The following is a 22890-nucleotide window of genomic DNA, read 5'->3' on the forward strand; positions in this document are numbered from 1 at the left end:
CACACACACGGCAACGCAACCTCCACCGCAGGCAACAGAGACATGGAGTGTCTTGCCCTTTTAATTGATGGAGTGCAGTGGTGCCGTCTGTAGATTATGGAGTGTGTTGCCGTTTTAATTACGGTGTGTTTTGCCGTATACAGATGTAAGATCTAAATTGGAGCCAATTTGCTACAGCAGGAACATCAAATCAAATCAAATTGGTCACATACACATGGTTAGCAGATGTTATTGCGAGTGTAGTGAAATGCTTGTGCTTCTAGTTCCAACAGTGCAGTAATATCTAACAAGTAATCTAACAATTTCCCAACAACTATCTAATTCACACAAATCTAAAGGGAATATGTACATAGAAATATATGGATGAGCGATGGCCGAGCGGTATAGACAAGGCGCAATAGATGGTATAAAATACAGTATATACATATGATATGAGTAATGTAAGATATGGAAAAATTATTAAAGTGGCATTGTTGAAAGCGGCATTGTTTAAAGTGACTAGTGATCTATTTATTAAAGTGGCCAGTGATTGGGTCTCAATGTAGACAGCAGCCCCTCTGAGTTAGTGATTGCTGTTTAGCAGTCTGATGGCTTTGAGATAGAAGCTGTTTTTCAGTCTCTCGGTCCCAGCTTTGATGCACCTGTACTGACCTCACCTTCTGGATGATAGCGGGGTGAACAGGCAGTGGCTCGGGTGGTTGATGTCCTTGATGATTTGGCCTTCCTGTGAAATTGGGTGCTGGAGGTGTCGATTGTGCATCTGAAAAAGTTTGTCAGGGTTTTGGGTGCCAAGCCAAATTTCTTCAGCCTCCTGAGGTTGAAGAGGCGCTGTTGTGCCATCTTCACCACACGGTCTGTGTGGATGGACCGTTTCAGTTTGTCTGTAATATGTACGCTGAGGAGCTTAAAGCTTTCCACCTTCTCCACTGCTGTCCCTTCGATGTAGATAGGGGGGTGCTCCTTCTGCTGTTTCCTGAAGTCCACGATCATCTCCTTTGTTTTGTTGATGTTGAGTGAGAGGTTGTTTCCTGACACCACACTCCGAGTGCCCTCACCACCTCCCTGTAGGCTGTCACGTCATTGTGGGTAATCAAGCCCACTACCGTTGTGTTGTCTGCAAACTTGATGATTGAGTTGGAGACGTGCATGGTCACGTAGTCGTGGGTGAACAGGGAGTACAGAAGGGGGCTGAGCACGCACCCTTGTGGGGCCCCAGTTTTGAGGGTCAGTGAAGTGGAGATGCTGTTTCCTACCTTCACCACCTGGGGGCAGCCCGTCAAAGTCCAGGACCCAATTGCACAGGGCGGAGTTGAGACCCAGGGCCTCCAGCTTGATGATGAGCTTGGAGGGTACTATGGTGTTGAATGCTGAGCTATAGTCAATGAACAGCATTCTTACATAGGTATTCCTCTTGTCCAGATGGGATAGGGCGGTGTGCAGTGTGATGGCGATTGCATCGTCTGTGGACCTGTCTAGGGTGACAGGTAAGGTGGAGGTGGAGGTGATATGATCCTTGACAAGTCTCTCAAAGAACTTCATGATGACAAAAGTGAGTGCTATTGGGCGGTAGTCATTTAGTTCATAATCCTGCAGCAACAGGAAATGTGAACTATTATATGGATTATAATTCATGGACATTTTGGTAGGAGTTGATACATTTTTGTAGGAGTTGATAAATTTTTGTAGGAGCTGATACATTTTTGTAGGAGCTGATACATTTTTGTAGGAGTTGATACATTTTTGTAGGAGTTGATACATTTTTGTTAGGAGTTGATCAATTTTTGTTAGGAGTTGATACATTTTTGTAGGAGTTGCTACATTTTTTTGTAAGGGAAAAATCAAGTCTGAAATGTCAAACTTCAGAAGCCTTTATAAACCTCAAATACACAACAAGTTTTCCATTTCCTGCATTGCAGTCATAAGAGTGTCTGCTAAATGACAAAGAAGAGTGCAGGAAAGTTCTCCTGCAACAGAGTGATCAAATGAAGACCCTACTGGAGAAGAGACAGGAGAAATGGCACCCACACAACCTCTCTGACCCAGACTAGGAGGGGTTGGGAAAAAGTAGAAGATTTCATGGACTGTAAGGAAAATGGATCAATAAAGTACTCTTCCTTTTCTTTTGATACCAGAAACAAATGAATATATGGCAGAACATGGAGGGCTAGGGGTACGTGGATAGCTCCCCTAAAATAACCATAGCTTTTATACTGTTGAATGAGTTCAAATGGGTTTGTTGTCATGGCTTATCCATGATATATTATCATGACATAGAAATACCAAATAGAACAGGGTCCAACAGGGTCATTTCCTCAGCCCTGGTTGCTCTCAGAACAGGTGAGGTAGTGGGGTGAGTTAGTGGGGTGAGTTAGTGGGGTGAGTTAGTGGGGTGAGTTTGTGGTCTGTGTTTGTGGGTTGAGTTAGTGGGGTGAGTTAGTGGGGTGAGTTTGTGGTCTGAGTTTGTGGGTTGAGTTAGTGGGGTGAGTTTGTGGTCTGAGTTTGTGGGTTGAGTTAGTGGGGTGAGTTTGTGGTCTGAGTTTGTGGTGTGAGTTTGTGGGGTGAGTTTGTGGGGTGAGTTTGTGGTCTGAGTTTTTGTGGTTGAGTTTGTGGGGTGAGTTGTGGGGGTGGGTTGAAGTTAGTGGGGTGAGTTTGTGGTCTGAGTTTGTGGGTTGAGTTAGTGGGGTTGAGTTTGTGGTGTTGAGTTTGTGGGTTGAGTTTTGTGATGTGAGTTAGTGGGGTGAGTTTGGTGGTCTGAGTTAGTGGTGTGAGTTTGTGGTGTGAGTTAGTGTGGTGAGTTTGTGGTGTGAGTTTGTGGTTGAGTTTGTGATGTGAGTTAGTGGGGTGAGTTTGTGGTCTGAGTTTGTGTGTGAGTTAGTGGGGTGAGTTTGTGTGGTGAGTTTGTGGTGAGTTAGTGGGGTGAGTTTTGTGGTCTGAGTTTGTGGTCTGGTGTTTGTGGTCTGAGTTTGTGGTCTGAGCTTGTGGGGTGAGTTAGTGGGGTGAGTGCTGTAGAATGTGTAGGTGTAAGGTCACTAGCCATGTATCAGAGATACTGTAGCAGAGCCACAGTGGATCTGCTGTAATCCTGCTTCATCTCCTCTTTTATTACTGCTGCATTCAGATAAATCACCCTGCCTTGCTCTCCTGGGTTAACGCTGCTAATCTGGGGAAATAACACTGATCGAGGTTTGTGTGTTGTGTGTGTGTGTGTGTGTGTCACACACGTGCACAAATACACAAACACACACACACAAAGAGAGAGTGCGAACGCATGCACACACCAACACATCACACAGAGGGAGAGAAGAGGTAGTAAGAATAAAGAGAGAGAGAGAGAGCGAGAGAGAATAGAAAATGGGTATAATTTAATAGAAATGCACTTAAAATCACATATCCATCATTATCTTCTCCTCAGTCAATGGGAGAGGAGCGCAGGCCGATAGAGATTCATTAGACAGCCAGGTAGGTGTGTGTGTGTGTGTGTGTGTGTCTGTGCGTGCGAGTGTCTATTTCACTGTGTGTATGAAAGCATCACTGTGTGTGTGTGTTTCAGTATGTGTGTGTGTTTCAGTATGTGAGTGTGTGTGCGCGCAGGCTCTCTCTGACGCCACCTCATTGGTAAGCAGGAGAGGTAGGCAAAAAGCAGGACATTCATCACGCGCCAGACGAATGACAGAGGATTACTAGTTAGACAGTGTAATAAGCACCATCTAATTTCCTCTTTAGAATCAATTTATGTTTCCCAGCTTGGGATCATCATCATCATGGGGAAAAGCTTCCCTGCTGAGAAATGAAGGAGTCAAAAAAGCCCTTTTCCATAAGAGGTAAAGTAGAGGCAGACTGGAGTGAGGTAATGACTTGGTGGTTTCTGATTAAACTGTGAGTGGTATCTTCACTTCCTGTCTGGGTGAAATAGGACTGTTGAGTTTTCCTCAGAGAGTATCAGAGAACACAATCTGACCAGAGTAGGCCTCAAATGGCCAGACCAAGCGCTCAAGGGTGAGCCATGTGTTTATATGATAGCTTCATACTGCATGTTCAGTTGAGTTATACACTGTCTGTACATTCACATTGAGTACTTGCCATGATTGTACCTGTGTTTTGGGGAAACAGGATTTCGTTGCAACACAACTAAAGTGAGAGACAGAATGACTAGAATATTACAAGCTAGACGTCCAAGTAGCCAGCTATGTGGTAACATTCACCACAAATGCAGTCTGTCGGAACAGTGGTCTGTGGTTGCGCTTACTTACAAACGTCCCAAAAAATCTGAATTCATCAAATGTGCGTGTGCGTGTTTGCGTGTGCGTGCGTGTGCGTGTGCGCTCCCTAATCCAGTCAAAGCACCGCGTCTCCTCCGTGCCGCGTGTTAGTGTGTGTTACTCAGCGGTGGGGTGCTAGCTCTCCAGCAGGCTAACTGATCGGGCCAGCCTGTGGGCTCACAATAACAACAACAACAACCAGAAACACACACTGCAACAAACACACACTCCCCCAGTCACCTCTAAAGTTAGAGAGAACAGACCGAGCGAGAGCGAGATAGAGAGAGAGAATATTGTTTATTTCACTTTTGTTTATCCATTTCACTTGCTTTGGCAATGTAAACATGTTTCCAATGCCAATAAAGGCAATTGAATTGAATTGAGAGAGAGAGACAGAAAGGACAGAGAGAGAGAGAGAGAGAGAGAGAGAGAGAGAGAGAGAGAGAGACAGAGAGACAGAGAGACAGAGAGACAGAGAGAGAGAGGAATAAACCAGTCCCCTGAACCATAAAATACACCCACATCAAAACATATTCCCAAAATGCCTTTTAACCTACACCAGGTGTTTGATACCAAACATTTTGGCCCACGACCGCATTTTGATATCTGACAGTTCGCGCGACACCAACCACGTGAAAATAATCATGTAATTAACAGCCAATGCTTACTTTTTTTTTTACATGGGGCTGTGGCAGTCAATCGAAAAACATTCCAGCAGTATTTCTGATTGTCTTCTCAACTCACCATCAGATACTTTTAACGTGGGGCTATGACAGTCAATTGTTAATTAGTCTGACATAATGTATCTTATCTCACCACCACTAATGAGATGGGTGTGCTTGATCCATGTCGTGTGCGGAGATTCTCCAACCTGGATCGATATTTGGTTTTAATGCAGACGAGAGCACCGAATCCAGCTTCACACGGATATGAGTTGGTGAAGGGTACCATGAGTTTTATGGTGCTTTCAAGACAACTGGGAACTCAGAAAAATCCAAGGTCAAATCATGACGTCAGTGATCTTCAGGTCGAAAGTCGGAGCTCTAGAAAGGAATTCCGAGTTGGATGACCGTTCAAAACCATATTTCCCAGTCAGAGCTTGTTTTTTCCCCCCCAGTTGTCTTGAAAGCACTGAAGTCGGAAGTCAGAGATTTCCGAGCGCCCAGTTCCTAGTTGTTTTGAAAGTGGCATTAAGGCTCAGAGGGAGATGGCAGGGTATTTATTCCCTTTGAGTCAGGAACCAAAACTCCTCCGTAGTGACCCGGGAATGCGTTGTCTGCAGCATTTGGTCACATGACAGCTCGATCAGCTGTTCGATTTCACTTACTGGCATGTCAACTGAGCCAGGATCACAGTCAAGCGGATTGGGAAGTAGGCCCCAAAGTCCTCTTCCAAGCGCTGGAGGGGAGCAGTCATCACTCGTGTGGGACACTTACTGATGCTGTTTTCTGTTAGAAACATGCACAGCCAAGGGAAAGGGGGCATCGTTCGCTTTTGAAAGACTCTCTCTCCAATAAATCAAATCAAATTGTATTAGTCACATGCGCTGAATACAACAGGTACAGACCTTAGAGTGAAATGCTTACTTACGAGCCCCTAACCGACAGTGCAGTTAAAAAAAATATGGATAAGCAAAAGAGATAAAAGTAACAGGTAATTAAAGTGGAGCAGTAGAAAATAACAATATACAGGTGAAGTCGGAAGTTTACATACACTTAGTTTGGAGTCATTAAAGCTTGTTTTTCAATCAATCCAAAAATGTATTGTTAACTAACTATAGTTTTGGCAAGTCGGTTAGGACATCTACTTTGTGCATGACACAAGTAATTTTTCCAACAATTGTTCACAGACAGATTATTTCACTTATAATTCACTGTATCTCAATTTCGATTGGGTCAGAAGTTTACATGCAATAAGTTGACTGTGCCTTTAAACAGCTTGGAAAATTCCAGAAAATTATGTCATGGCTTAAGAAACTTCTGATAGGCTAATTGATATAATTTGAGTCAATTGGAGGTGTACCTGTGGATGTATGTCAAGGCCTACCTTCAAACTCAGTGCCTCTTTGCTTGACATCATGGGAAAATCAAAAGAAATCAGCCAAGACCTCAGAAAAGAAATTGTAGACCTCCACAAGTCTGGTTCATCCTTGGGAGCAATTTCCAAACACCTGAAGGTACCACGTTCATCTGTACAAACAATAGCATGCAAGTATAAACACCTTGGTACCACGCAGCCGTCATACCACTCAGGAGACGTGTTCTGTCTCCTAGAGATGAACGTACTTTGGTGCGAAGTGCAAATCAATCCCAGAACAACAGCAAAGGACCTTGTGAAGATGCTGGAGGAAACAGGTACAAAAATATCTATTGCTCCACTGCTCCAAAACCGCCATTAAAAAAGCCAGACTACGGTTTGCAACTGCACATGGGGCCAAAGATCGTACTTTTTGGAGAAATGTACTCTGGTCTGATGAAACAAAAATAGAACTGTTTAGCCATAATGACCATCATTATGTTTGGAGGAGCCGAAGAAGCCGAAGAACACCATCCCAACCGTGAAGCACAGGGGTGGCAGCATCATGTTGTGGGGGTGCTTTGCTGCAGGAGGGACTGGTAAACTTCATAAAATAAATGGCATCATGAGGCAGGACAATTATGTGGATATATTGAAGCAACATCTCAAGACATCAGTCAGGAAGTTAAAGCTTGGTCGCAAATGGGTCTTCCAAATGGACAATGACCCCAAGCATACGTCCAAAGTTGTGGCAAAATGGCTTAAGGACAACAAAGTCAAGGTATTGGAGTGGCCATCACAAAGCCCTGACCTCAATCCCATAGAAAATGTGTGGGCAGAACTGAAAAAGTGTGCGCGAGCAAGGAGGCCTTAAAACCTGACTCAGTTACACCAGCTCTGTCAGGAGGATTGGTCCAAAATTCACCCAACTTATTGTGGGAAGCTTGTGGAAGGCTACCAGAAACGTTTGACCCAAGTTAAACAATTTATAAGCAATGCTACCAAATACTAATTGAGTGTATGTAAACTTCTGACCCACTGGGAATGTGATGAAAACATAAAAGCTGAAATAAATCATTTTCTCTACTATTATTCTGACATTTCACATTCTTAAAATAAAGTGGTGATACTAACTGACCTAAAACAGGGATATTTTACTAGGATTAAATGTCAGGAATTGTGAAAAACTGAGTTTAAATGTATTTGGCTAAGGTGTATGTAAACTTCCGACTTCAACTGTATACAGGGGGGTGCCAGTACAGAGTCAATGTGCGGGGGAACCAGTTAGTTGAGGTAGTATGTACATGTAGGTAGAGTTAATTAATTAAAGTGACTATGCATAGATGACAATAGAGAGTGGCAGTGGTGTGGGTAGCCATTTGACTAGATGTTCAGGAGTCTTATGGCTTGGGGGTAGAAGCTGTTTAGAAGCCTCTTGGACCTAGACTTGGCACTCCAGTACCGCTTGCCGTGTGGGAGCAGAGAGAACAGTCTATGACCTGACTTGGGTGGCAGGAGTGTTTGACCATTTTTAGGGCCATCCTCTGACACTGCCTGGTATAGAGGTCCTGGATGGCAGGAAGCTTGGCCCCAGTGATGTACTGGGTCGTTCGCCCTACCCTCTGTAGTGCCTTGCGGTTGGAGGTCGAGTTGTTGGCATACCAGGCAGTGATGCAACCAGTCAGGATGCTCTCGATGGTGCAGCTGTAGAACCTTTTGAGGATCTGAGGACCCATGCCAAATATTTTCATTCTCCTGAGGGGGAATAGGTTTTGTCGTGCCCGCTTCACGACTGTCATGGTGTGCTTGGACCATGTTAGTTTGTTGGTGATGTGGACACCAAGGAACTTGAAGCTCTCAACCTGCTCTACTGCATCCCCGTCGATGAGAATGGGGGCGTGCTCGGTCCTCTTTTTCCTGTAGTCCACAATCATCTCCTTTGTCTTGATCACATTGAGGGAGAGGTTGTTGTCCTGGCACCACACGGCCAGGTCTCTGACCTCCTCCCTGTAGGCTGTCTTGCTGTTGTCGGTGATCAGGCCTACCACTGTTGTGTCATCGGCAAATTTAATGATGGTGTTGGAGACGTGCCTGGCCGTGCAGTCATGAGTGAACAGGGAGTACAGGAGGGGGCTGAGCACGCACCCATAAGGGGCCCCTGTGTTGAGGATCAGCGTGGCGGATGTGTAGTTACCTACCCTTACCACCTGGGGGTGGCCCGTCAGGAAGTCCAGGATCCAGTTGCAGAGGGAGGTGTTTAGTCCCAGGGTCCTTAGCTTATTGATGAGCTTTGAGGGCACTATGGTGTTGAACGCTGAGCTGTAGTCAATGAATATCATGCTTACATAGGTGGGAAAGGGCAGTGTGGAGTGCAATAGAGACAGCATCATCTGTGGATCTGTTGGGGCGGTATGCAAATTGGAGTGGGTCTAGGGTTTCTGGGATGATGTGGTTCATGTGAGCTATGACCAGCCTTTGAAAGCACTTCATGGCTACAGACGTGAGTGCTACGGGTCGGTAGTCATTTAGGCAGGTTACCTTAGTGTTCTTGGGCACAGGAACTATGGTGGTCTGCTTGAAACATGTTGGTATTACAAACTCGGACAGGGAGAGGTTGAAAATGTCAGTGAAAACACTTGCTAGTTGGTCAGCGCATGCTCGCAGTACACATCCTGGTAATCCGTCTGGCCCTGCGGCCTTGTGAATGTTGACCTGTCTAAAGGTCTTACTCACGTCGGCTGTGGAGAGCGTGATCACACAGTCGTCCGGTACAGCTGGTGCTCTCATGCATGTTTCAGTTTTATTTGCCTCGAAGCGAGCATATAAGTAGTTTAGCTCATCCGGTAGGCTTGTGTCACTGGGCAGCTCTCGGCTGTGCTTCCCTTTGTAGTCTGTAATGGTTTGCAGGCTCTGACACATCCGACGAGCGTCAGAGCCGGTGTAGTACGACTCAATCTTAGTCCTGTATTGACGCTTGGCCTGTTTGAGGGTTCGTCGGAGGGCATAGCGGGATTTCTTATAAGCTTCTGGGTTAGAGTCCCGCTCTTTGAAAGCGGCAGCTCTAGCCTTTAGCTCAGTGCGGATGCTGCCTGTAATCTATGGTTTCTGGTTCGGGTCTTACCAGACGCCGCTGTTCTACCCTGCCGGTACATCGTACATCGTATAACCAGCCAACCAGTATGTTGATATCCTCTGCCTCGGGTCCGTCAGAATCTTGAAATAATTATTTCCTCTGAATCCACTGATTCGGTCACTCATCTGTAGAATGTTTTTGTATTTCCCCTGCATGCAGTTCGTCTAGTTTCCCAAATATGTCTGTTACATAGGCAAACAGACATTTTCTTTTCATTACACAGAAAGTCAACCAAGTCTGTTTTTTTTTTCATCCATTGTGAACGACAACAGTTCCTCTCTCGATGCGAAAAATCTTTCCAACACTCCCCCTCGATAACCACCGAGCCTCGGTGTGAAATAGAACGTTGGCATGCTTTGATCCCATATCGCCACATAGTTTTGTGAACAGGTGTGTGCAGTGGATGTGGTTTGATGTAGTTTACAATCGAAGTTACCTGCTGCAGTATATCTCTGAGTTCTGTGCTCAGCTCTTTTGCCACCAGTTGCTCTCACACATTCATAACTAGAGTGCAGAGGCCTGCCCGCCACCCCGCTTTAGATAGAGCCCCATCTGTGTAAAAGCCCACCATTCGATCCCGTGGAATCTGTTCTTCGCCAATATAGCCACGGAGCACACTGAACATCCCCATCATGCTCGGGAATCGTGAGGAATCGTGAGGCAGAACAATATGTTCTTGTGAATAGCATGTGTAGCAAACAAAGGTCAATCCATGGGCATAAGGTCCATTTGGAGCGCATAAGCTGGGGAGTTTTTGAGTCGTTCTGTCAGAGATTCCTCTTGATTGCTAGCAATAGCATACATTCTTTGTTTAACAGTGTCATCTGACAAAGGTATTGATGTGAGTTTCTGCGCCTCTGCCTTGTTTTCACCATATCAATTGTGGCCGGTAACATCAAAGTCTCTGCAATAGTGTGTGGTTTCATAGCGTAGCAGGTCTAGCCATTCACCGTGGGAATGATTCAAGTGCAACGGTCAAGTGTGGCCTTTTCCCATGGATCTCTCTAATCATGTCCCTTTAGATTTTTACGGTTAACCACATTACAACAATTTTGAGATACAAAGACGATGTTGTAATATATATATATCTATTTTTTTTTTACATGATCTATCTTTTGACGAACATGCAAAAAATATTTCAAGAGCAGCCTTTTTCAATCTTTGTAACATTGCAAAAATCTGATACTTTTTATGAAAAAAAATTGCAGAAAAGCTAAACCATGCTTTTGTCACTTTAACATTAGACTACTGCAATGCCCTACTCTCCAGCTACCCAGATAAAGTTCAGCTAGTGCTAAATATGACTGCTAGAATCTTGACTTGACTACTGCTAACCTACAAAGCATTACATGGACTTGCTCCTACCTACCTCTCCGATTTGGTCCTGCCGTACATACCTACACCTACGCTACGGTCACAAGATGCAGACTTTTTGGAGGCAGGGCTTTCGTATAGAGCTCCATTTTTATGGAATGGTCTACCGATCCATGTGAGAGACGCAGACTCTGTCTCGATCTTTAAGTCTTTACTGAAGACTGATCTCTTCAGTAGGTCCTATGATTGAGGAGTGTGAAGGTGAACGGCAAGGCACTGGAGTGACAAACCACCCTTGCTGTCTCTGCCTGGCCGGCTCGCCTCGCTCCGCTGGGATTTCTGACTCTGACCCTATTACGGGGGCTGAGTCACTGGCTTGCTCGCGCTCTCCCATGCCGTCCCTAGGAGGTGTGCATCACGTCGTGCCAGCCTTTTCGCTATACTCGACCTGGTTGAGTCACTGCCTTTCTGTCCTCGGGCTCATGCGGTGGCGGAGATCTTCGTGGGCTATACTCTGTTGATATCCCTTTGGTGGTGTGGGGGCTGTGCCTTGGCAAAGTGGGTGAGGTTATATCCTGCCTGGTTGGCCCTGTCCGGGGGTAACTTTGGACGGGGCCACAGTGTCCCCTGACCCCCCTGTCTCAATCTCTAGCATCTATGCTGCAATAGTCTGCCAGGGGGTAGGGTCAGTCTGTCATATCTGGTGTAATTCTCCTGTCTTATCTGGTGTTCCATGTGATCTTAGGTATGCTCCCTCTAATTCTCCCATCTCTCTCTCCCTCCCTCCCGGAAGACCTGAGGCTTAGGACCATGCCTCAGGACTACGTGGCCTGACTACTCCTGGCAGTCCATCTGGTCATGCTGATGATCCAGTTTCTGCTGTTCTGCCTGCGGCTATGGAACCCTGACCTATTATTCTTCTCCTTCTTCTCTTTCTCTCTTCTCTCCTTCTCTCTCTCTCTCCTCTCTCTCTCTCTCTCTCTCTCTCTCTCTCTCTCTCTCTCTCTCTCTCTGCTCTCTCTCTCTCTCTCTCTCTCTCTCTCTCTCTCTCTCTCTCTCTCTCTCTCTCTCTTCTTCTCTCTCTCTCTCTCTCTCTCTCTCTCTCTCTCTCTCTCTCTCTCTCTCTCTCTCTCTCTCTCTCTCTCTCTCTCTCTCTCTCTCTCTCTCTCTCTCTCTCTCACTCACTCACTCACTCTCACTCACTCACTCTACTCACTCACTCACTCACTCACTCACTCATCTACTCACTCACTCATCTCATCCACTACTCACTCATCACTCACTCACCTCACTCACACTCACTCACTCACATGACATTACTCCTGACTTGCTGTACCCTCTATAACCACTGTGATATTATTTGACGCTGCTGGGTATCTATGAACGTTTGAACATTCTGATGGAACCATCTGGCCTTTACTGGCCATGTACTCTTTATAATCTTCACCCGGCACAGCCCAGAAGAGGACTGGCCACCCTCAGAGCCTCGGCTTCCTCTCTAGGTTTCTTTCTAGGTTCCAGCCTTTCTTAGAGTTTTTCCTAGTCACGTGCTTAAATAACCGCATTGCTTTCTCTCTGGGGTTTCAGGCTTGGTTTCTTGTATAAGCACTTAGTGACTACTGCTGACTTAAAAAAGGGGTTTCTAAATCAATTTGATTGATTATCGTGAGAAGGCTTTAAGCCTATTAATTGATGGAAATACCCAGTGTGTGTAAATACATTTGGCCGGTCCATGCTATTGTTATGGGTCATGGTTCTATAATTCAACTAGTGGAATAAAATTGGCGTGTGTTATATTCGTTATGTATCGTATCTGTCACAAACGCACAGCATACAGATCCCGAGCCTTTGAGTTGACATCTGTCAGACAGCGCTTTTATAAGCCCAATCACTGCGCAACAATTCGAAATGCAATCGTGTGTTAAAAAAAGTTTGGACGGCCCACGATTAAAAAAGAGCTACGATTTCTAGGCCTATTTCTCAACTGGTAGCCTAAATTGAGAGCACGCTTCCCATTCGCCATTCAAAATGTATAGGCAGCGCAAGGAAGGCTTCTTCAGTACGTCACACACCAATTTGCATTGAGCTGGAGGCAGTATGCATTTTGAAAAACATTATACCGTTGCTACATTAATTGTTTTGAAGCCTTAATGTTTTACTACACATTATGAGGCATGTTTTACGTTGCGTCAAGTTAGCCTAGGCAAAGTCCGACCATATCCATGGTGGCAATTATTTTATAAAGACTTCCATATGCCATTGAAACCAGTAGCCTCTCTCTCTCAGCTTCTATTGGTTATCAACTTTCCTTCATTGTCCAAGCCAAAAGGCACCAATCCTAGTTCTATTAGCAATCCATAGTTCTTGCATCTATAGATTTCACCCTCTTTCTAAATGTTCTCATTTTGACAAGTGTGTTTTCCCGCTAAATGTATTATGAAACAAACATTTGGGCGTAGCCTACGGTATGGTGCACATTGCTGCGTATAAGTTTGAAGAAATAATCGTTTTGCAAACATTTTAAGCTAAATGTTCTGATCTGTTGCATCAGAATCATTGCTTTTTAACTTTTTTTTTATTTACTGTAGCCTGTTTCTATTGGTTGTATGCATTTGGGATCTATTGTCCCACAACTGTCCCAGAGTCTGTTTGTATAGGCAATTTTTCTCGACAAGCTGGACCAATATAATAGGTAAACTTTTCTACTATGGGGGGATAGTAGATTGATATAGGCTTGGGATTTGCTGTTCGTTACTCATCTTGTTGGCTGAAGAAAAGTAAATGTGGAAAGTGAATCTAAACTCTCAAAGTGCAATCGGGAATTCGGTAAGTATAATAGGTAACTTTTCTACTATGGGGATAGTAGATTGATATAGGCTTGGGATTTGCTGTTCGTTACACTCATCTTGTTGGCTGAAGAAAAGTAAATGTGTGAAAGTGAATCTAATCTTCAAAGTGCACATCGGAATTCGGTAAGAAGGACATACATCCTAGACTTGCATGTTCTGTTAATATGAATTACCATAATCTACATGTGATTGTGATTTCTGTCACTCTGAGCAGCGTGGGTAGACGCCCTAATCAGGTTACGCACCCAATGCATTATGGGTCCGGTAAATTTCTCAAATGTCTGGTAAATTAAAAATGTTGCCGTCAAATGTCCGGCGCCACATTTTCATGACGGAAACCCTGCTTGGACACATCTCAACACACACATCCCCCGTAGCAAAGTGTCCAGTGTTGCTGAGACACCGCGACATATCCTGCCCCTGCCGTCAGCGGCGGGAGACCCTGTGGCGTGCCGCCTTGTTTATCTCATTCTGGGCAAAGTGTTCTCTCATTTGCCTCGTTTCCAGGCAATTGGTGATGTGTGTGTGTGTGTGTGTGTGTGTGTGTGTTGCGCGCTGCGGGGCTGTGGCTGCTGGGAACAGAGCTAATAAAAAACCCTGATCCATGAAAGGCCTTGAGCAAAGACACACTCAATTACCTAATGCCTGGGCCGGGGGCCGACCACACTGCTGCTGCCACAGCCCACTCATTTACGTATGCATCCCCGCAGTGTGTGTGTGGGGCCTGTGGGTCGGGGGGGGGGGATTTGACTGTGGCCAGGGCGTATGTGTGGGTTGTGATTGTGTGTGTGTGTGTGTGCATTTGCGCGTGAGAGAGTGCATGGATTTATTAAATTGCTGTCAGGTTTGACAAATGTGTATAGCTGAAGTTGGGAGATTGTGTTAGAGTGCTCTCCATGGTAAAAGCGAGTGTTGTTTCTTAAACTGAGGCTGTGTGTGTCTTCAGATATTGAACGGACTCATATCTCAAATAACAATATAGTTAAAAAGATAGCGGGAAGTCCAACAACAAAAAAGGTTGACTTGAATAATACACAATGCATAGAGGATGATGTGAGAAGAACAGGAATTCCCAGGCGGAAAACACACACACAAAGAAAACAATATTGGTACCTGTTTCCCCTGCAGGTCCTCCTGGTGTTCCTCTCTGAAGTATTTGGTCCCATAGGGGACAGGCTGGAAGGAAGAGGTGGTGTGGAGCATCCTCTCATAACTCCTGTTCTGACGGGCCTTAGAGAACGGCTGGAACCTGGAGAGAAGGAGAGGAGAGGACCTATGAAGTCTCATGTCAACAACGTCGACAATAATGTTTTCGAAAGAATCCAGTGCACCTTCAAAACAATATACAGTCCAATCTCTGTAAACCTAAGCCCCATCTCTAAGACAATTCCTAGACACAACATTCAGTATGGGCCTCCTATTCGATCCCTCTATCCTTTCATCCCGCTTCCCTCCATCCCTTCATCCCGCTTCCCTCCATCCCTCCCTCCATGTTGGCAGGGTCCTCTCTTCATCTCCATCCCAGTCTGATATTACATGAATGCCTGCTGGTCCAGTCTAATGATGTAGGCCTTGTCTTATGTCTCTCTGTATCTCTGCTTTGGACCACACAGTGGAAATGACCCAGGAAACACACACACACACGTCTGATTTCCATCCAAATTCCCCCCACACACTCAAAGAGCCTCTATAGCAGGGGTGGGCAATTCCAGTCCTCAGGGGTCTGATTGGTGTCACAGTTTTGCCCCAGCCCCAGCTAACACACCTGACTCCAATGATCACCTAATCATGATGTTCAGTTTAGAATGCAATTTGATTAATCAGCTGTGTTTGCTAGGTATGGAGACAAAGTGTGACACCAATCAGGCCCCCGAGGACTGGAGTTGCCCAGCCCTGCTCTATAGTGTGTGTTTTTGCAGCCAAATGGGACTTCTTGTCTGCAGAGCTTATCACTACATATAAGAGTTAGGAGGTGTGTGTGTGGTTGTTTTTTGTTGTTTGCTGGTGTTCAGAGTAAATCGCTATTGCCGAGGAGAAAAGCCAGCTGTTAATTTCTGTCAGGTTGATTTTGTAAATTACACCCCAGACACATTGCTTGGGGGAATATTTATCCTGTGCACTAGGTGTGTGTGTGTGTGTGTGTGTGTGTGGGGGGGTCAACTTGAGTACATCACTAAACAAACAAACAAACAAAAACGCTACCTAGGCACAACCCAGCTAGCACATAACGTTCTGAGAACCATATGTTTCTTAGAGCTTGGTGAGAGTGTGGTTGTCCTATGGTTATTTTGCAAACAACTTTCCCACGAAGTTCTGGGAATGGTGCAGGATACCCAGCTAGCACATAACGTTCTGAGAACCATATGTTTTTTAGGTGGTTTCAGTAATTCAGCATATCGTTTCATACAGGTTTCCTCATGGTTCTGTTTAAAGTAATGTTCTCAGAACATTAAGAACACTTTCCATTAAAACTACAAGAAAACATTAGTACCATTCAAATAACGTTATAAGTATGTTATTTAAAAACATACACATTCTGTTATCAGCGCCAACAAACTCTCTATAGCCTCTATCTTGTTAATATGGCTGCAATCCCGTTACAGGGATGATATGACAACAGCCAGTGAAAGTGCAGGGCGCCAAATTCAAACAACAGAAATCTCATAATTAAAATTCCTCAGACATACATGTGTCTTATACCATTTTAAAGGTAATCTTGTTGTTAATCCCACCAAAGTGTCCGATTTCAAATAKGCTTTTCAGCGAAAGCACTACAAACGATTATGTTAGGTCACCACCAAACCACAATAAGCACAGCCATTTTTCCAGCGAAAGATAGCTTTCACAAAAAGCAGAAATAGAGATAAAATGAATCACTAACCTTTGATGATCTTCATCAGATGACACTCATAGGACTTCATGTTACACAATAACAATGCATGTTTTGCTTTGATAAAGTTCGTATTTATATAAAAAAATCTGAGTTTACATTGGCGCAGTTACATTCACTAGTTCCAAAAACATCAAGTGATTTTGCATAGCTACATCGTTTCAACAGAAATACTCATCATAAATGTAGATTGATAATACAAGTTATACACATGGAATTATAGATATACCTCTCCTTAATGCAACCGCTGTGTCAGATTTAAAAAAACTTTACGGAAAAACAAACCATGCAATAAATCTGAGACGGCGCCAGAACAATAGCCAAATTAGCCCCATGTTGGAGTCAACAGAAATTACATCATAAATATTCCCTTACCTTTGATTATCTTCATCAGAATGCAGTGCCAGGAATCCTAGTTCCACAATAAATCGTTGTTTTGTTCGATAATGTCTATTTTAGCTTATGTCCAATAGCTAATTTTGCTAGCATGTGTATACACGTGTCCAAACGCTCGCCAGATGCAGGCAAACGTCGGACGAAAACTTCAAAAAGTTATATTACAAGTCGAATAAACTGGTCAAACTTAGTAGAGAATCAATCTTCAGGATGTTGTTATCATATATATCCAATAACGTTCCTACCGGAGCATTCTTTTCAGTCTCTATAAGTAATGGAACGCATGGCGATATCATGAGGAAAGTGCGTGACCAAGAACTGGCACTCTGCCAGACCACTGACTCAAACACCTCCCATCCGGTCCCACAACACAGCATAAGCTTAATTCCCACACTTCCCAACTTGTAAGTCGCTCTGGATAAGAGCGTCTGCTAAATGACTTAAATGTAAATGTAATTCCACGTTCTACTGACTGTCGACATCTAGTGGAAGGCGTAGGAAGTGCAAACAGATCCATATATTACAGGGAATTGAATAGGCAATGACTTTAACATCGACCACTCTCAGAATTCTCACTTCCTGTTTGGATTTTTTCTCAGGGTTTTGCCTGCCATATGAGTTCTGTTATACTCACAGACATAATTCAAACAGTTTTAGAAACTTCAGAGTGTTTTCTATCCAATACTAATAATAATATGCATATATTAGTAACTGGGACTGAGGAGCAGGCCGTTTACTCTGGGCACCTTTCATCCAAGCTACTCAATACTGCTCCTGCAGCCATAAGAAGTTCAGTTTGTTCAGGTGGGTGCTTGTTTCCTTTGAAATGGGGTCTGTTTGAATCGACTTTAATGAACAGCTTTGTATGATAAAAAAACATGGTATGCTAGACCCATCCTTTACAAACTCTCATAGTCTCACGTCAGAATTAGATTGTCACATCTGCCGCCGCTCCCCCTCTCTGGCGCTCGAGGTTGCCAGGCTGCTCATCATTACGTACACCTGTCACCATCATTACGCGCGCCAGTGCTTCATCGGACTCACTTGGACTCTATCACATCATTGATTACCTCCCCTATATCTGTCACTCCCTCAGTTTCATTCCCATATCTGCACTGATGTTGTTTTGCTTCTCTTGTCCAGACACTGTTCTTGTTTAGTTTCATGTCAATTTATTATTAAATCCTCACCCTATACTTGCTTCCCATCTCACAGCGTCTGTAGTTACGGAACCGTTACAGAATGCAGACACCACAATTGGAAGCATCAGGGAGTTTTTTGTTGGTGATGTTGGGTCCGGGTGCTACTGCCGAAGCAACCGGGGAAGCCTCAGCTGGCTTGTCAGGCTCCCATGCCTCAGCTGGCTCGAGAGGCTCACAAGCCTCGGTTGGCTCGAAAGGCTCACAAGCCTTGCTTGGCTCGACAGGCTCCCACGCCAAGCCTTGCTTGGCTCGACAGGCTCCCACGCCATGCCTCAGCTGGCTCGTCGGGCTCCCACGCCATGCCTCAGCCGGCTCGTCGGGCTCCCATGCCGCAGCCGGCTTGCCTGGGCTCCCACGCCTCGGCCCGTCAGGCTCGCCCAGTAGGACGCCAGGAGGGGGTGGGGGGGGGTACTGTCACGTCTGCTCCCGCTTCCCCTCTCTGGCACTCGAGGTCGCCAGGCTGCTAATCATTACACACCTGGTCACCATCGTTAGTCGCACAGCACTTCACCGGACTCACCTGGACTCCATTACTCACTGTTGCCCCTAGTGGTCCAGTTTCCATGTCATCTTCCGACGTCCTCAGACATGGATGGACACCAAATAATGATTTTTATTACAGGTGACCTGCTTGCCATCCTGGTGGCGCAGTGTACTAATTATATGGATAAAGAGCAGAAGTTCAAATGTTTGAATCTCACTGACGCAAGTGCCAGATTAAAAAAATAAATAGGTTGCATGATTAATACCAAAGCAAATTAATTTCCAAGTGTCCTATCTGAGCTCAAAGCAGTTAACCTAAACTAACAATGTTATTCAAAATTTTTACTAACACATATTCTCAGGGAACCATAGTAAACGTTCTTAGGAACCTCCCTGCAACCTAATACAAAAGTGTATGTTCCCAGAACAGGCAAAATAATCACTTCCGTTCTCAGAACGTTTAAAAATGTTTACCGGTCAGGAAAACTTATGACTTCGTTCACAGAAGCAATGGGAAACCAAAATCTTACGTTCCCACAAACTGTCAAGAACCAAATGTGCTAGCTGGTTTGATTTAAAACCCTACTCAATAGATACGCTTTCCATGTTGACTTTTTAGAGTTGGCGTATGTATGGTAGAGTTGCGTAGATAGTAGAGTTGGCGTATGTATGGTAGAGTTGCGTATGTATATGTATAGTAGAGTTGGCGTATGTATGTTAGAGTTGGCGTATGTATGGTAGAGTTGGCGTATGTATGGTAGAGTTGGCGTATTATGTAATGCGTAGTATGGTAGATGGCTATGTATGTAGAGTTGGCGTATGTATGTAAGTTGGCGTATGTAGTAGAGTTGGCGTATGTATGGTAAGTTGGCGTATGTATGGTAGAGTTGGCGTATGTATAGTTAGAGTTGGCGTTATGTATAGTAGAGTTTGGCGTATGTATGTGTAGATTGGCGTATGTATGGTAGAGTTGGCGTTATGTATAGTAGAGTGGCGTATGTATAGTAGAGTTGGCGTATGTGATTCGGTATGTAAGTTGGCGTATGTATGGTAGAGTTGGCGTATGTATAGTAGAGGTTGGCGTATGTATAGTAATTGGCGTATGTTATGGTAGAGTTGCGTATGTAGTTAGAGGTTGGCGTATGTATGGTAGAGTTGGTCGTTATGGTATAGTAGAGTTGCGCGTATGTATGGTAGAGTTGGCGTATGTTATATTGGTGTATAGTAGAGTTGGGCGTATGTATAGTAGAGTTGGCGTATGTATGGTAGAGTTGGCGTATGTATAGTTAAAGTTGGCGTATCGTATAGTAGAGTTGGCGTATTATGTAGAGTTGGCGTGTATGGTAAGTGGTATATAGAGTTGGCGTATGTATAGTAGAGTTGGCGTATGTATAGTAGAGTTGCGTAATGTATGGTAGAGTTGGCGTATGTATGGTAGAGTTGTGGCGTATGTATAGTAAGTTGGCGGATGTATAGTAGAGTTGGCGTATGTATGGTAGAGTTGGCGTATGTATGTAGAGTTGGCATGATATAGTAGAGTTGGCGTATGATAGTAGAGTTGTGCGTATGTATGGTAGAGTTGGCGTATGTATGGTTAGAGTTGGCGTATGTATTGTAGAGTTGGCGTATGTATAGTAGAGTTGGCGTATGTATGATGGTAGAGTTGGCGTATGTAGTATTGTTATAGTAGAGTTGCGTATGTATTAGTAGAGTTGGCGTATGTATGGTAGAGTTGGCCTTCTTAGTAGATTCGTATAGTAGAGTTGGCGTATGTATGGTAGAGTTGGCGTATGTATAGTAGAGTTGGCGTTATGTATAGTAGAGTTGGCGTATGTAGTTGGTAGAGGTTGGGCTATGTATGGTAGAGTTTGGCGTATGTATGGTAGAGTTGGCGTATGTATAGTAGAGTTGGCGTATGTATGCTAGAGTGTGGCGTATGTATATGTTATAGTAGAGTTGGCGTATGTATAGTAGAGTTGGCGTATGTATGGTAGAGTTGGCGTATAGTATAGTAGAGTTGGCGTATGTATGGTAGAGTTGGCGTATGTATGGTAGAGTTGGCGTTATGTATAGTAGAGTTGGCGTATGTATAGTAGAGTTGGCGTATGATTATGGCTAGAGTTGGGTGATGTATGGTAGAGTTGGCGTATGTTGTAGAGTTGGCGTATGTATGAGAGTTGGCGTATGTATAGTAGAGTTGGGTATATGTATTATAGTTGCGTATGTATGGTAGAGTTGGCGTATGTATGGTAGGTTGGCGTATGTATGGTAGAGTTGGCGTATGTATATTTGTAGAGTTGTGCGTATGTATAGTAGAGTTGGCGTATGTATAGTAGAGTTGGCGTATGTATGGTAGAGTTGGCGTATGTATATGGTAGAGTTTGGCGTATGTAGGTAGAGTGGGCGTTATGTATGGTAGAGTTGGCGTATGTATGGTAGAGTGGCCGTATGTATGGTAGAGTTGGCGTATGTATGGTAGAGTTGGCGTAAGTATGGTAGAGTTGGCGTATGTATAGTAGAGTTGGCGTATGTAGAGTAGCTTTGGCGTATGTATAGTAGCTTTGGCGTATGTATAGTAGATTTGGCGTATGTATAGTGGCGTTGGCGTATGTATAGTGGCGTTGGTGTATGTATAGTGGGCTCACAAGTGGCGCAGCGGTCTAAGGCACTGTATCTCAGTGCTAGAGGCGTCACTACAGATCCTGGTTCGATTCCAGTCTGTATCACGACCGGCCGTGATTGGGAGTCCCATAGGGCGGCGCACAATTGGCCCAGCGTCATCCAGGTTATGGTTTGGCCGAGGTAGGCCGTCACTTTAAATTAGAATTTGTTCTTAACTGGCTTGCCCAGTTAAATACAATAGTACTTACATGAACATGTCAGTCTGTGTGGAAATTGTGTATAATATATATATAATGCATGTAGCAAATACATAATCAGCATCTATCGCTAGTGTGATGTATTCAAGAGTTAGTGAACTAATTTCCTACTATACATATTTATAGAGAGACAAGGAAGAGAGAGGGACGTGTACACCACACAAGGTGGCATGACAAGCCTGGAATTGGTCAGTTTAAGCGATGGTCCTGCACGCGCACACACACGTCTACACACAAACACAAACACAGCCAAGGCGGCAAAGACACTCTGTGGCCACCAGAGACCCTACAAGACAGATTACCCAGCAGTCCTAGCTAATGTGCACATGGGAGGGACATCAGCGGCGTGATATTAATGTGGCCCCAATGTCCCAGGCTGCACTGGGCCCGGGCGCAGCTCGCCTCGCCGGCTGGTTCCACTCACAGCTCTTATTGCCTCCCGATTGCCTTTTAATAGGCTAGTTTTTATTCATTCAGGGCCATTAAGGAAAGTTTGACTCCTCACCAGGGATCTTTGGGCTGAGGCCGAGCTGCCGGCCCCGGTGACAACACACACATACACATTTACACACACGCATTCACACACACATGGGCATACATGCACACACACATGGGCATACGAGCACACACGCACACACACACACAGACGCTGTCACCAAAACGCGTTTGGCAGAGGGAGAGGGTGAGGTTAGGAAATGAGAGAGAGAGAGAGAGAGAGAGAGAGAGAGAGAGAGAGAGAGAGAGAGAGAGGAGAGAGAGAGAGAAGATAGAGAGAGAGAGAGGGGAGCAGGGGGAGGTTGTTGAGTTGATCAATCTCCGTGTCTGTGGGTTTCTGTGGCTACATAAACTGTGCTGTTTCAGTCAACTGAGACAGACGCGTGTGTGTGTGTGTGTGTGTGTGTGTGTGTGTGTGTGTGTGTGTGTGTGTGTGTGAGTGAGTGTGTGCAAACTGTGTTGTTTCAGTCAATTGAGACTGATAATGTGCCTGTTAAACCTGGACTCTCAGATGCTTTAGGCTGTGTGTGACCAGGGTACGAAAGGACTGCATCGCTTTCAAATCTCCAGTCTCTTTGTCTTCTCTGGGTCTAGGCAGAGCTCACTTGTCCTGTACTATAGCTTGTATTCCGTAGTCTTCATTTGGTAACATCCTGTTCAATAAGTGGCCATATGTATACACTCCCATCTGAGCATGTACTGAAGACAATGACCCACTAGCATTAGTGAAGCGTTTTGTTTGTCATGAATCTTGTTCTGGAGGCAGCTCTGCAGAGTGGTCACTAGCTGGCAGAGACACAAAGTCATAAAATCTGATTTGAAACCTAACCCCAACCTTAACCTTAACTAGGGTTGCAAAAGCTCGGAAACTTTCCGGTAAATTTCCAGAATGGGAAGTTAAGTCCTGGAATTTTGAGAATTTTGCTTAAATTCATCAAAGAAGTTAGCTCATAACAGTGAACCTTTTTTGTGAG

General features: G+C 44.7%; 1 protein-coding gene across 2 annotated transcripts in view; it reads right to left on the bottom strand.

Moving 5' to 3' along the window:
• Positions 1–22890, bottom strand: part of spata17 (spermatogenesis associated 17) — a 64362-nt gene that overhangs the window by 15963 nt on the left and 25509 nt on the right. For both annotated transcript variants that reach the window (XM_023986232.2, XM_023986230.2), the window contains exon 9: positions 14685–14820. In XM_023986232.2, the coding sequence (XP_023842000.1) occupies positions 14685–14820 (136 nt within the window). The remainder of the gene's footprint in view (positions 1–14684; positions 14821–22890) is intronic.

This window comes from Salvelinus sp. IW2-2015, linkage group LG4q.2 (genome assembly GCF_002910315.2).
Source record: "Salvelinus sp. IW2-2015 linkage group LG4q.2, ASM291031v2, whole genome shotgun sequence".
Classification (NCBI taxonomy): Eukaryota; Metazoa; Chordata; class Actinopteri; order Salmoniformes; family Salmonidae; genus Salvelinus; species Salvelinus sp. IW2-2015.